Raw genomic sequence first — 15,000 nt, forward strand, 5'->3', positions numbered from 1 at the left:
TTCAGTGCTGGTGCTGGAGATGCTGTTCCTGATTCAGACTGACTGAGGTCTCCCATTCAGGAAGTCCAGGATCCAGTTGCAAAGGGAGATGTTCATGCCCAGCAGGATCAGATTGGTGAAAATTAATTATCGCTCTAAATGTGCGCATATTTTAAATTTTAATGGTGGACAAAACCCTGCTGAAAAATCTACCTCAGTCTGACTGTAAATAGTCTGAGCTTGCTGGATCCTCTCAGACTCACGTTAACTATTAACTGATACATTTGTATGGTCTGGTCTTTATCATGTCTGCACTAAACTCAGAGTTTATGATGACCCATTAGTTCCTCAGGAGCTCTCGGCTGCACTATTATAAACTGTTGTAGAAAGGACATTATTTACATTTACACTATTTACTGTAGAGTGTCACCCAAATGAGGATGAGGTTCACTTCTGAGTCTGGTTCCTCTCAAGGTTTCTTCCTCTTATCATCTCAGGGAGTTTTTCCTTGCTGACATCACCTCCGGTTTAAAGTTTTAAACTTTAATTGTATATATTGATTTATTTTTATCCTTATATTTTCTTCTTCTTCTTCTTCTTCTTCTTATTATTATTATTGTTATTATTATTATTGTTATTAATATATATTTATTTACTTTTTCTCCTCTCTTCTGTTTAGATACTTATGTAAAGCTGCTTTAAAGCTGAGACAAAGGGAATTGTTAAAAGCGCTATAGAAATCAATAGAAATGAAATATTTTATATTTTACTTTACTACATAAATAACGTTACCATGTTTCATGTAAAACTAAGGGCTCGTCCGGGATTTGAACCCGGGACCTCTCGCACCCAAAGCGAGAATCATACCCCTAGACCAACGAGCCTGTATAGATCACCACAAAGATATTGGACTAAATTGAAATTGAATTAAATTGTTTAATGTATTTAGAAACGTAATTTAGATTGTATTAAACACTGTTTTTAAAAAAATTAATCTTACAGAGTAGAAATGCTCTATTAAAAACATTGTCTTCGAGAAACGGATTATAAACTCAACATTGCTGCTTTTGACAGACTGACCGTAGTGCATCATGGGAAATAACGCCATTTTATATATTACTGATACTTCACTGAAGCCGCTTTTTACACCTGTATTCCAGGTTTATCCTACATCCTGTGTGAGGATTGGCTAGTGTTTCAAATCGATACTAATGCTGTCCAATCAGCCAACTGCTTGTTTTTGCGAACGCCCGCAGTAGCCTAACAGAAGAAGGCGGGGTTTGTCGGAAAAGCGGTGGTATAAAAACAACACCTACAACGTTAAACGAAGCACAAAAACGACATTGAGGCTTAATAACGTCTCGTCACTTTCTGCTTAAACATACAAGGTGAGTTTTGGTTTAGTCGGGTGTTGTCACTAAAACACAATAAACGGTGTAATATGTCAGTTAAATAACAAGCTGATAATTACAGACCATGTGAGAGTAAAATAATAAACTAAAATGGCTTGTTGTTGTGTTCAGCAGCTCCCTTTAGTTACTAACCCGCTGTTTGCTTCCAGTTAAACTGCGATAAAAAGCACATTAGGCCGAAGAGTGGCTTTGTGGGTTAGTACAAGTTTGGTGAAATATAATTAGTTAATAAATAGTGAATATAAAACTGGGGTTTTTATATAAAATACAAATTATTTCCGTTCACGCTTCTAACTGCTATTATCGCTCTTCAGCGTCTCCTGAGCAGCCATTACATCAGGTTTTAAGGGGCGGGGATATGCAAATTAGCCGTGTCAGTAAAACTGTGGATTGGGCGTTCGTTTACTACGGAGTCCCGCCTTTTTGTCTATTGGGTAAAATATGGCAGCGAGCCACTTGATTGGGTGCTGAGATTTGGCAATTTGTTCGTTTTATAGTTATTTATAGTCCACTTGACGGTGACGTAAAGCTTTCTGCAGACTTTCTAGTCATTTTATTGGGTTTTGTTTGTTTTCTGATCTGAGAACAGCAGCAAACTGCGACTTATTCAGCTCGAGTTACAGCCTGATTTCACCAAATATCCCGTTATATTTATGTTTATTAACCCTAATGAGCTGATGGTGAAACAGAGACACATTAAGTGTTAAAATAATAATGATGTACATTTTCAGATTTACATAAACACCTTGTTACAGGTGATTTGGAGCAGTTATGGCTCGTACAAAACAGACAGCCCGTAAATCTACAGGAGGAAAAGCGCCCCGTAAACAGCTCGCCACTAAAGCGGCTCGAAAAAGCGCGCCCTCTACAGGTGGGGTGAAGAAACCGCACCGTTACAGGTGATGTAAACCACCAAGGCTCTTCTAGTGTACTGCTAAATGCTTACAGTGTGTTTTTATATTAATGTGGGTGTGTCTTTAGGCCTGGTACTGTGGCTTTACGTGAGATCCGACGTTATCAGAAATCCACAGAGCTGCTGATCAGGAAGCTGCCGTTCCAGAGACTCGTCCGAGAAATTGCTCAGGACTTTAAAACTGATCTGAGGTTTCAGAGTGCAGCAATAGGAGCTCTGCAGGTGACACTGTCTCTCTCTCTCTCTCTCTCTCTGTGTCTGTCTGACTCTCTCTCTGTCTCTCTCTCTGTCTCTTGAATAGAGAATTAAGGATGTCACTGTATAATATTTATTACTACAACACAGCTCTTCTATTTAATAGACTTTATTGACCCTGAATGAAGTTGAAATATGTTTGTGTGTTTGTTTATACAGGAGGCAAGTGAAGCATATCTGGTAGGTCTATTTGAAGACACTAATCTGTGTGCTATCCATGCCAAGCGTGTCACCATCATGCCCAAAGACATCCAGCTGGCACGACGTATCCGTGGAGAACGTGCTTAACGCACATACATGCTATTACAAAAAATGTGCATACACACAACTACACACACGCTCCTAATTACACACACTCACATGTTAAACAAGGTTGATCTGTGAATCTGTCTGTCTCTCCTTCGTGTGTGTGAAATAACATGGAGGCTCCTGATTGGTTGTAGGTTTTGGTGTTCTACATTATTGGGTTGTTCTGGTTGTGTGTTACTGTGCTTTTACATTTTTCTTATTTTTAATCTCAGTAAAAAAGATTTTGTCATTTTCACCAGTATAAAGCCGAATATATTGTGCTTCACTTTATTGGCGTCTTTACTCTGACAGTGAGACTGATTTATAAACACACTTTTTTTTTCTTTCTTTCTTTCTTTTTTTTAATTGTTAATTCTGAGCTCATGTTTATTAATCTGTGTGTCATTAGCAGGTTTTTCTACATTGTTTTGTACAAAATGTATCTTTGGGTATCAGATTTTATTCAATAGATAAATAAAGGTGTTGTTTGGCCTGATCATGATTCAGCATGAACAGAATTATTACACATTTCAGCAAATGCAGATAACTGCTGAAAATAAACATGTCAGGATTTATAAAGTCATGTTTTAGCCTGAAACACCATGCTGTGTGTCTTTAACACCACATATTCACTTATATATTCAGTGATCATCTCAGTACCTGTAAATATTACACAGTAAAGATGTTCTGCTCATTTATTCTGCTACAGAAATATATTTTACTCTTTAGGGCTCATGGGAATAAATTATAGAATCATCACTGTGAAGCTTTCAGCTGTGAGCTGATCAAACATTAGCAAATTAAATGCTTAATTATATTCTCCGTATGTTTAGCCTTGATGATGATGATGATGATGATGATGATGATTGTTATTATATTGTAATTATTGGCCCCAACAAACACACTGATTTTTTAAGTGGGCTGCTCTCTGTTTCTCCCGGACTTTTTATGGTGTCGGACTGTTTCCGGTTTTCTTCGCTCTCTTCCGGAGTGACTTACTCCACTGTGTCCGTCTCCACGTGTGGAGTTTTTTTATTACATTAATATTTTTGTACACAATTCAACAGCAGCTGTTTTTATTAAACATGGCCACGTCTTTTGAGCAAATGCGCGCGAATGTCGCTAAACTGTTAAGAGGCATCGACAGGTAAGTGAACAGGTGTAATGAGCTAACATGCTAATGCTAACTGGAGCGACTTTAATCAGTTTAAACTTTTAGAGCAGATGAAACTAAAACTTTATGGTTTATTATAATATATTTATCTCATTTAAACGATTTAAATCAGGACTAGAGAAGAATCTTATTTATATTTAGGCTGTTAACACATTTATTTACCGGTAAATAAAAAGTTTATAATGTTGTTTTGTACGAACACCATCATGTGTATAAATGTCAGTAAAACTGTGTGTTCATGTCTTTGTCAGGTATAATCCAGAGAATTTGTCCACACTGGAGCGTTATGTGGAGACTCAGGCGAGAGAAAACGCCTACGATCTGGAGGCCAATCTGGCGGTGCTGAAGCTGTGAGAAGGGCTTTATATCTCCATCACACCTGAACACTGATGACACATTTCTGTATTGGGTTAATGATCAGCCTTAATCTCATGTTGAGTTTAGATGAAACACATCTAATGAAATGTGAGACTTATTTCTTGTTGTTGTTGTGTGTGTGTGTGTGTGTGTGTGTGTGTGTGTGTGTGTAGGTACCAGTTTAATCCTGCCTACTTCCAGACTAGTGTGACGTCTCAGATCCTGCTGAAGGCCTTAACAAACCTCCCACACACCGACTTCACTCTGTGCAAGTGTATGATAGACCAACCGCATGTATCCTTTAAAAGCGCGCGCACACACACACACACACAACCCGTGGTGTCCCTTTGCTGATACAGATACACTGCGTTAGTTGCACGTGTTAGGGCTGAGCATTTCTCCTGCAGTACAACGTGATGTTACTAAGTAAGTAAATTTGGCTTCACACTTCAGGAGGTTGTGATTTTACAGATTTGTAAAAAGAATTGTTTGGTCGTTGAGTCACATGGAATAAAACTGAACGAAACTCTCTGTTCCTGGATCAGTTTCTTTAACCTCACTCACAGCAAGAGGAGCGACCAATCAGACAGATCCTCTACCTCGGCAACCTGCTGGAGACCTGTCACTTTCAAAGCTTCTGGGTAATACACACACACACACACACACACACGGCTCTAAACAACATCATATATTCATGCATTCTAAAAGGTGTGTGTGTGTGTTGCAGGTGAGTCTGGAGGAGAACCGGGAGCTGATTGATGGGATCACAGGTTTTGAAGACTCTGTTCGTAAATGTGTGTTTACTATTTACACACACACACACTGACAGACAGATGTTAATGTCATGGTTGTTGGAGTCACAACAGAGGTCACCAGTTATTGTTACTTATATATTGATTACTGTGAACATTAATGTGTGTAGATTTTACTGTACCACAGAGTAATGTGTGTGTTTGTGTGTTAGTCATCTGCCATGTTGTAGGAATCACGTATCAGACCATTGAGCACCGGCTGTTAGCGGAGATGTTAGGAGACCCGCTTGGTAATACACACACACACACACACACACACACACACACACACACACACAAATAAAGATTTCAGAGTTTATATTCTGGATTATTTCAATCTCTCTCTCAGACACGCAGGTGAAAGTGTGGATGAATAAGTACGGTTGGCTGGAGGACGATGATGGTCGGATCTTCATCTATAATCAGGAGGAGAGCATTAAACCCAAAAACATTGTGGAAAAGATTGACTTTGACAGTGAGACACTTTATTTATTCCTTCATTTTTTCATGTAGGTTCTGTAACATGTTAAGTTCACTACCTAGTGCACTTGATTTACACTGTACACTTTACGGTAGTGTCTTTGTAATAAGAGCAACAGGTGATGTGTGTTTTGTCTTCTGTTTACTCCACAGGCGTGTCCAGTATCATGGCAACATCACAGTAAACACACACACACAATAAATACAATTAGACAATAAACCTGTTTCCTGACTTTTAATTGCGTTATATTTGTTTTATTGTCATTTCTTTGTCATGCATCAGAGGGCGCACTTTACACACAGGTCCAACACAACAGCAAACAACACAATAGTGATGTACTTAGTTTCTCTACTGGTCTCTGCTTTAATAAAACACAGTTGACTTTCTCAGGTTTCTTCTTGTGTCCTTTCACATTTCAGGAGAATTTTCATGTTTTGTTTCATTCTGACTTTAATCCTCAGTGCTGAAGCTCCAGTCTGTGTTTTGTGGTAGTTTTATGTGCAGCTGCAGGATTTTGTCCTACAGCAAAACCGTACGCTTTCCCTCATGCCGTTACTCACTAAGACGTAGAGCAGAGGATCCACCACGCTGTTCAGGCTGGACATGGCCAGTGTCCCTGAGAAGTAAAAGTGCTGCGCTTGTTCAAATTCACAGTAATCATTAAAATGAAAGCAGTTGAAGGCGATGGAGCGTATGAGCAGCTGTATGTGATAGGGAGCGTAGCAGACAGAGAAGATGGCGATGACTCCCACAGAAAGCAGTTTGACCTTACGTTTGCCCTGATTGTCAAGTCCCACACTTTCCTTCACCTTCCTGAAGATCTGACAGTAGCACACAGCTAACACCAGCAGTGGCAGCAGAAAGCCGATGACCACACGCAGGAGGTTAAACAGAGCCACACGCTCAGTCATGGGAAACGTCTCGTAACAGCGCTCGTATTCATCTAGAGGGTCCGTCACCTTGTCCATTAAGATGACCAGGACGTGCAGGCTGGCAGTGAAGATGTAGATGAGCCCTGAGATGAGCCAGGCGTATCTGAAGCGGTGGAATGTCTTAGTCTTCAGAGGAAAGGTGACAGCCAGGCAGCGGTCGATAGAGATGCAGCACAGCAGGTAGATGCTGATGTACATGTTGGAGTAATAAACAAACCCAGCCAGCTTGCACAGGTCGAGGCCGAGCGTCCAGCGGTGGTCGTTGTAGTAGTAAATGATCCACAGAGGCATGGTGAGGATGTAGAGAACGTCTGAGATGCAGAGACTGAGCAGGTAGACGCCCAGCACGTTCTTCTTGCGGATCTGCTGGATGATGGGCCACGCCGTGAGCAGGTTGAACACCAAACCCAGCACCAGCGCAGTGATGTAGATGCCTATTAGCAAATCGTTAACTGGACTGTCCATAATGTCCACACACTTCGGATTCTGGGTCGTGTTCAGAGACGTGTTCATCTGCAGAACAAAAAAACAATACATTAAATAAAAATGTTGTTTCTTTTACAAATGAACACTGAGCAGAACATTTTAATCATCACTATTCTCTTATTTGTCTTTTTGTTCCATTCAACATTCATTCATTCATTCACTCACTCATCTTCTACCGCTTATCCGAACTACCTCGGGTCACGGGGAGCCTGTGCCTATCTCAGGCGTCATCGGGCAGCAAGGCAGGATACACCCTGGACGGAGTGCCAACCCATCGCAGGGCACACACACACACTCTCATTCACTCACGCACTCACACACTACGGACAATTTTCCAGAGATGCCAATCAACCTACCATGCATGTCTTTGGACCGGGGGAGGAAACCGGAGTACCCGGAGGAAACCCCCGAGGCACGGGGAGAACATGCAAACTCCACACACACAAGGCGGAGGCGGGAATCGAACCCCCAACCCTGGAGGTGTGAGGTGAACGTGCTAATCACTAAACCACCATGACCTCCCTTCCATTCAACATCTTAATATTAAAAACTCTTTAACGAGTTCATATGAAGCAAAGTAACAGTGAAGAACAGCAGCGTTTCCGTCTCATAGCTCCAGGATTCCAGTTAGATCCTGAGTTCAGATTCATGTGTGGCTCCTCTCAGGTTCTTCAGTTTCACCCCAAAAAAAACACTTTCTGATCCCACAAATGTGTGTGTCATTGTCTGTGTGTGTGTGTGTTTGTCTTTGTGTTTTTGTCTTTGTGTGTGTGTGAGAGAGAGAGAAAGAGCCATTAGAGCTGATCTGGGATCATATTACTGACTTCATGAAGGAGGCTGAACATAAACAGGATGTTGTTCTAATGGTTGTTTGGGAAGATTTGAAATGTTTTCTATTGTTAATCAGCTGGACAAGTGGAACATTGGTCATGAAGGACAATTAAAAACACAGAGTGTCTGTGTGTCACTTTATTTTCTCTCTCTCATTCTGTCTCTCTCTGTCTCTGTCTGTCTCTCTCTCTCTTTCTGTCTCTCTCTCTTTCTGTCTCTCATACTGTCTGTCTCTCACTCTCTCTCTGTCTCTCACTCTCTCTCTCTCTCTCTCTCTCTCTCTCTCTCTCTCTCTCTCTCTCTCTCTCTCTGTCTCTCTCTCTCATTCTGTCTCTCTCTCTCTCTCTCTCTCTCTCTCTCTCTCTCTCTCTCTCTCTCTCTCTCTCTCTCTCTCTCTCTGTCTCTCTCTCTCATTCTGTCTCTCTCTCTCTCTCTCATACTGTCTGTCTCTCACTCTCTCTCTGTCTCTCTCATTCTCTCTCTCTCTCTCTCTCTCTCTCTCTCTCTCTCTGTCTCTCTCTCTCTCTCTCTCTCTCTCTCTCTCTCTCTCTCTCTCTCTCTCTCACTCACTCACTCGAATGTGAGTAAATAAAGACTAAACGTTGCTCTAAAACCAGAAACCCATCCACTTCCCCAGTGTGTGTTCCGGACCATTACGGAAAATCAATAGGAAGCTTCTGGGAATTCTGTGATGCTGGAGATAGAAGACCGAGTCGGTGTACAAACACAAACCGGTACACAATTGAGGGAAGATGGAGCTGGGATCGAACTGCAGTCTGACTCTAAGTGCTTTTGGTGGGGGTGGGGGGGTGGGGGTATATGGTAAAGCTGAAATGTAAAAGCTCCAAGGCAAAACACTAGAACATGACTGAGACATGACACGGGGACGCAGACAGGAACAGCAGCTCCATCACTTCCTGTGTGTCTGAGTTACAACGATGATAATAGTTAAAATCGCCATAGTAACCACACGGTAATACAAGATTATTAGGATTTTGTTATTAGTATTTATACAGCCTTAATTACAGTGTATCCATATTTTGTGTGACATACCAATGACCATTGCTTTACACACACACACACACACACACTTATTAGGGGAACTCTGTCTTAGTGAGAATCACGCTGAGGAATTTCTGAGATGAATAACAGAACGTTTACTGAATCATAGTGAACTGTCAGTGTTGATGTTCAGTGTTGGTGCTTTATGTCTGTTGTGTAATGATGTAATAATTATGTGTGTGTATGTGGTGGTGGTGGTGGTGGTGTGGGGGGGGGGGGGGGGCAGACGTTTCCAAGAACTCTCTTGTTATGTGTGGAGGATATTGGTGTAGTTTAAACTGATGGAGTTTTTTCATGCTGAGTTTCAGTATCTGCTCGTTCTCCTGCGTCACTTCCTGTGTGTCTGACTGTGAAGTGAAACTGGGGGATTTTGGGGTTTTTCTCAGGTTTTTAGTAACGGTGTAGAAGTAGATCTGATTATTTAAACACAAATTAAACCGAAATGTGAATTTCATTTGTCTCAGATAGATTAAAGATAAAAGATTAAAGTCATTTCATTCATATAAGATTCCCTCAAAATAAAGTGCGTAGTGAATTGTGTAACAGAGTGTGTGTCTGTGTCAGATGTGTAAAACACACACGTCTTCACAGTGAGCCATGGATCAGTATTTGGGGTTCACTTGTGACAAACCTGATTTTTGTATAAATTCTCTTGTTTGAACCTCTGAGACTTCATCCTTGTCGTTCCATCACGAGGCTGGCAGAATGATAAGGACACATTGCAAAGCCTTCACAACACACTCCTTTCTAACACTATACACTAACTTACATCCTTTCTATCACAACTTCTTACTCCATAAACACAAACACAAAGGCCTGAAGTAAAGACACCAATAATAAGCAATCTCTGGACCAGTTTTTTTCTTAAACCTCTTCCTGCTCATGTGTGAGTGAAAAGTGGGCGTCTCATGAAGAATCAGTCGACTGTCATAAGCTGCACTGATCCATAAAAGAATAATATGCGTTTATGTATCTTAGCCATTGATGTTGCTCTGTTTAGTATGGAATAAACTCACTCACTCACTCATTCATCTTCTACCGCTTATCCGAACTACCTCGGGTCACGGGGAGCCTGTGCCTATCTCAGGCGTCATCGGGCATCAAGGCAGGATACACCCTGACGGAGTGCCAACCCATCACAGGGCACACACACACACACTCTCATTCACTCACACAAACACACACTACGGACAATTTTCCAGAGATGGGACCGGGGGAGGAAACCGGAGTACCCGGAGGAAACCCCGAGGCACGGGGAGAACATGCAAACTCCACACACACAAGGCGGAGGTGGGAATCAAACCCCCAACCCTGGAGGTGTGAGGCGAACGTGCTAACCACTAAGACACCGTGACAACCACCCCCCCCCGAATAAACTCGGTATTCAGTAATGAGGAGTTTTCATCTGTCCTGAAGCATGTTTAGTTTCTCCTTCACTACTGTATCTGTGGCATGAGATGGAGCTTCTCCTACTGGCTGATTTACTATGAAAAGTGCAGCAGTGTTCACTTTTTAATCACACTCTGGGTTTTTAATCACAGATTTCTCATGTTTCTGATAAAAGTAGACACTATAAGCACACCAGGTCTAACACCACCGATATCAACTCTGATATAAATCTGATATTAATCTCTCTCTCTCTCTCTCTCTCTCTCTCTCGCTCTCTGTACATGCTCAGTATTAAAGTCACATTAAAGGTATTATAAAATATTAAATAAACATCTGACCTGAGTGAGTGCATCAGGACGAGACGTCGCCTTCACTGCATCCATCTCACACTCGTCTTGTCCAGCTGCAGCTCAAGCTCTGTGTTCCAGTCCGGTTCAGTTCAGAAGAAGGACCACAGCATTGCTGATATTGCAGATTCACACACACACAAACACACACACAGAGTTACGGCTCCTAAGGAACAGTAGATGAGGTGGATTTCTTTTCTCCTCTCTTCAGACTAAAATGTGAAGTCAAAGAATGAGACAAAAAGAAACACTGACAGAGACGTCACAGCACATGCAGCCTCCAAACGGAAAACACATACGCACACACACACACACACACGCATACGCACACACACACACACACAGTGCTTCTGATGCTATGTGCAATGTCTGTACAGTCTGAACACACTGCATGCATTTGTTAGAGTACGTGTGTGTTCCTGTGTATGTTTTCCTGTGTATGTTTTCCTGTGTGTGTATGTGTGTGTGTGTTCCTGTGTGTGTGTGTATGTGTGTATTCACCACCTCATTTCTCTGAAAGTAAAAAGCCCAAACAAGTAGCGACATCTGAGACAGAATACTTTACTAAATCTTTTCTAGAGCATTACAGATATATATTTATATTACACTATATTAGATTATATTTGATCATATTATACTTAACTATATCATGTATATGAAATATTTCCTGCACACCTGTATAACACTAAATATACACCAATCAAACATTATTTGCATTCTTTAACATTGATGGCTTTAAATAAAAAGGTCTGGGGAATTTGGCCCAGTTGTGACTCAAGTGCTTCAGGCTCTGCGTTGTTGATCTGAAGATCAGGGTTGAAGCCTCAGCACTGCCAAGCTGCCACTGTTGGGCCCCTGAGTGAGGCCCTTAACCGTCTGCTCAAGGTTCTCTGTATCATGGCTGATTCTGTGCTCTGATCCTTTTAAAACTGGGATCTGTGAAGCACCAATTTCACTGTGTTGTAGATGTGACAAAAATAAAGACTTCTTCTTCTTCTGTTTCACAGTTATAATAAAATGTAGCATAATGTTAATAATGAACATTTTCCTGTTAACACCTCAGGTTTAACACTGAAAAATTAAATGTTTCTCACTATGGCATGTGAAATGTTTTCACAGATATCTGGGACAGACCACCAGAAGGCAGCTCTAAACCTTCTGGATTAAAATCTTCTAGTTGATCTGGTTCTTAAAAAATTCTGAATGCTCGTAATTGTTTGTGTTGACCACAGTTTGTGTTTGTGGTTTTTTCAGCACTATAATAAAGAAAATTCTGCATTTGCGTCCGCCTCCAGCTCTGATATGTGCATTAAACATTAATACACACTCAGGAGTGGGAAAGATGAACTGTGTGTACTCTACACTGCCTCTGCTTTGCTATAGTGATTTATGTACCATTAACTGTAGTACTTTTACTTTGACTTTTTTTATACTCAGCTTAACTACAACTCCGTCCAGGGTGTATCCTGCCTCGATGCCCGATGACGCCTGAGAGCACAGGCTCCCCGAGACCCGAGGTAGTTCGGATAAGCGGTAGAAGATGAATGAGTGAGTGAGTGAGTGAGTGAGTGAGTGAGTGAGTGAGTGAGTGAGCTTAACTACATACACTGATTTCTATTACAGTTACAGACTAAAAAAAATATAACTTTTACCTTAACAGAGAATGTGTGAATTTTGAATAATATGGTCTGTGTTTGGCTTAAATGCATTGTACTGTACTTTGTAACATTCTATAATAATTGGTCATACTCTATAATATTCTTCAATACTCTAAAATTCTCTATAATATAAGTCTGTAATACTTTATAATACTCAACAATATTCGGTTTCTCCAGCAGGAGGTGACACAGCTCATGGTCACAGTGTGTAGAAGACAAGACAGCAGCGTGAATATTTCAGCCAACACCAAACATACGGTCGGAGTATTGAAACTCGTGTCACTGTGGTTTAACAAACCACTTTATTGCCTGCTCCTTTGTATGAGCTCATCCAGAACCATATAAAATGACCTCCAGAAGGCTACTCCATGCATGTTTCTGACCAAACTGTCAGAAACAGACTCCAAGAGGGAGACAGCGGCCTCTAGTGGGACCTGTGCTCACAGCCGAGCACCATGCACCTGGATTGGTATTTGCCAGAATTGGCCCGTCTGCCATTGGCACCCCATTTTCTTCATGGATGAGTGCAGGTTCACACTAAGCACATGATGTGTAAGAGTCTGAAGATGCCGTGGGAAATGCTATGCTTCCTGCAACATCACCCATCATCCAGTCTGGCAGTGAGTCAGTGATGGTCAGGGAAGGAATATGGCACAGACCTCCAGATGCTATCCAGTGGTACCCTCACTGCTGTTAGGTACCATGATACTTATCCTCAAAGTCATTGTCACCTTATGCTGGTACAGTGGGCCCTGGGTTCCTCCTGTGCCCCTTTTCCACCGAGGCAGTTTGAGTGCAGGTTCAGAGCCTAATTTAGAACCAGTTCTTTCTTTTTCGACAGCCAAAGCACCGGCTCTGAACCAGGAAAAGTGGTTCTTAAGTAGCACCAAAACGTTGTTGGTCTAGACTTAAGAACTGCTTGTGACAGTGGCTGGGGGCGGGGCTGGGGGCGGGGCTACTGTTAGCACCTTTGATAATCCTTAAGTAGGGGCTGGGGGTGGGGCTACTGTTAGCGCCTTTGGTAATGTACCTTAAGTAGGGGCTGGGGGCGGGGCTACTGTTAGCACCTTTAATAATGTACCTTAATTAGGGGCTGGGGGCGGGGCTACTGTTAGTGCCTTTGGTAATGTACCTTAAGTAGGGGCTGGGGGCGGGGCTACTGTTAGCACCTTTAATAATGTACCTTAATTAGGGGCTGGGGGCGGGGCTACTGTTAGCGCCTTTGGTAATGTACCTTAAGTAGGGGCTGCGGGCGGGGCTACTGTTAGCGCATTTGATAATGTACCTTAAGTAGGGGCTGGGGGTGGGGCTACTGTTAGTGCCTTTGGTAATGTACCTTAAGTAGGGGCTGCGGGCGGGGCTACTGTTAGAGCCTTTGATAATGTACCTTAAGTAGGGGCTGGGGGCGGGGCTACTGTTAGAGCCTTTGATAATGTACCTTAAGTAGGGGCTGGGGGCGGGGCTACTGTTAGCGCACTTGATAATGTACCTTAAGTAGGGGCTGTGGGCGGGGCTACTGTTAGCGCACTTGATAATGTACCTTAAGTAGGGGCTGTGGGCGGGGCTACTGTTAGCGCACTTGATAATGTACCTTAAGTAGGGGCTGTGGGCGGGGCTACTGTTAGCGCACTTGATAATGTACCTTAAGTAGGGGCTGTGGGCGGGGCTACTGTTAGAGCCTTTGATAATGTACCTTAAGTATACTAATGTTTAATACACTTTTACTTTACTGTGATATGATACATTATCAGTACACATGATAGTAAGTAGCTACATGCTAAGGCTAACTTTTTTCTGTGTTAATGATAAAATAACGTTATGTACTTTCTCCATTACAACCTCCGTTTATACAGATTACATGGAGCTGCACGTACACGTTGGATTCGCTCCGTTTGGATGTCAATGTAGGTTCACAAAGCCATGAGCATTAACAGTAAAGCAACATCCAACGTTGTGGGAAAGATGAGACGTATACAGTGATGTAACACTCGGCCCTGTGAGGGCTCTCTAGCCCATGGAAAGGTAAACCGGTTCTTAGAAGACTCGCCAGTGGAACCAACTTCAAACGGACTGGTCCTTATGATCCCCAGACCTGAATCCAACTGAGAACCTTTGGGATTTTATGTACTGAAGCATCCAAAGCCACCAGTCAGCATCAGTGAGGAACTGATCCAGGTGTGTGAGGAGATCCTGCTACTGTAGGACACCAACCTCATCAGGACGTTCAGACCTTGTCAGGAGAGGCACGAACACACAACTGATTTACATCATGAGTTTATGTGATGAAAGTTAAAGCAAGTTGAATCAGCCTTTATTTATTTATTTATTTATTTATTTATTTATTTATGACTTTTTTGGTGTGGTTTTGAATCCAGCCTTTTTAGTTTTCATAGCTCACTGTATCACCACGTCAATGTATATAAGTGAAGCTTTTTAAAAGTGTCCCTGTGTTTGTGATGATCAGTAAATAAATGATCTGATATTTAAACCTGATGTTGACCTGCATGTCGGTCTGCAGTGGCTCCTCCTTCTTATGCTAATATGTGTGACGTATGTAGCTCCGCCCCCTATACAGCTTGCGTCCCTACTCCATTTCTCTCTGCCGGAGTGAACGCACCCTGAGCGGGAGTCCTGTGAGGCTGCGC

The 15,000-nt window shown here is 42.1% G+C and overlaps 4 protein-coding genes and 1 non-coding gene across 8 annotated transcripts in view; 3 read left to right on the top strand and 2 right to left on the bottom strand.

The window, feature by feature from the left end:
- Nucleotides 1-791: 791 nt before the first annotated feature.
- trnap-ugg (transfer RNA proline (anticodon UGG)) lies at nucleotides 792-863 on the bottom strand. The gene has a single exon. It is a non-coding gene; the product is annotated as a tRNA-Pro (tRNA).
- Nucleotides 864-1,235: 372 nt separating this feature from the next.
- Nucleotides 1,236-3,343, top strand: LOC132843474 (histone H3.3A). Of its 2 annotated transcripts, none has more exons than XM_060866823.1 (4): nucleotides 1,236-1,367; nucleotides 2,147-2,290; nucleotides 2,373-2,526; nucleotides 2,719-3,343. In XM_060866823.1, exons 2-4 carry the CDS (start codon nucleotides 2,163-2,165, stop codon nucleotides 2,845-2,847), a joined length of 411 nt encoding a protein of 136 aa, XP_060722806.1. In that variant the 5' UTR covers nucleotides 1,236-1,367; nucleotides 2,147-2,162; the 3' UTR covers nucleotides 2,848-3,343. The 2 variants fall into 2 exon arrangements, with proteins under 2 accessions (XP_060722806.1, XP_060722817.1); XM_060866834.1 differs by having other exon boundaries at nucleotides 1,248-1,367; nucleotides 2,123-2,290.
- Nucleotides 3,344-3,803: 460 nt separating this feature from the next.
- On the top strand, nucleotides 3,804-5,888 carry eif3k (eukaryotic translation initiation factor 3, subunit K). The gene is made up of 8 exons (XM_060866810.1): nucleotides 3,804-3,994; nucleotides 4,273-4,371; nucleotides 4,552-4,672; nucleotides 4,945-5,019; nucleotides 5,106-5,172; nucleotides 5,343-5,420; nucleotides 5,519-5,644; nucleotides 5,803-5,888. The coding sequence occupies exons 1-8, from the start codon at nucleotides 3,933-3,935 to the stop codon at nucleotides 5,832-5,834; spliced, it is 660 nt and encodes a 219-aa protein (XP_060722793.1). The 5' UTR covers nucleotides 3,804-3,932; the 3' UTR covers nucleotides 5,835-5,888.
- On the bottom strand, nucleotides 5,869-11,101 carry gpr184 (G protein-coupled receptor 184). The gene is made up of 2 exons (XM_060866796.1): nucleotides 10,689-11,101; nucleotides 5,869-7,095 (listed from the first exon to the last, which is right to left on the bottom strand). The coding sequence occupies exons 1-2, from the start codon at nucleotides 10,731-10,733 to the stop codon at nucleotides 6,145-6,147; spliced, it is 996 nt and encodes a 331-aa protein (XP_060722779.1). The 5' UTR covers nucleotides 10,734-11,101; the 3' UTR covers nucleotides 5,869-6,144.
- Nucleotides 11,102-14,900: 3,799 nt separating this feature from the next.
- LOC132843449 (alpha-actinin-4) overlaps nucleotides 14,901-15,000 on the top strand; it is a 26,270-nt gene continuing 26,170 nt past the window's right edge. For 2 of the 3 annotated variants that reach the window (XM_060866767.1, XM_060866776.1), the window contains exon 1: nucleotides 14,940-15,000. This exon is cut by the window's right edge and continues 213 nt beyond it. The gene's annotated coding sequence lies outside the window, so the exon portion shown is untranslated. The other variant, XM_060866786.1, reaches the window with a different exon arrangement.

The sequence above is a fragment of the Tachysurus vachellii genome, chromosome 1 (genome assembly GCF_030014155.1).
Source record: "Tachysurus vachellii isolate PV-2020 chromosome 1, HZAU_Pvac_v1, whole genome shotgun sequence".
NCBI lineage: Eukaryota > Metazoa > Chordata > Actinopteri > Siluriformes > Bagridae > Tachysurus > Tachysurus vachellii.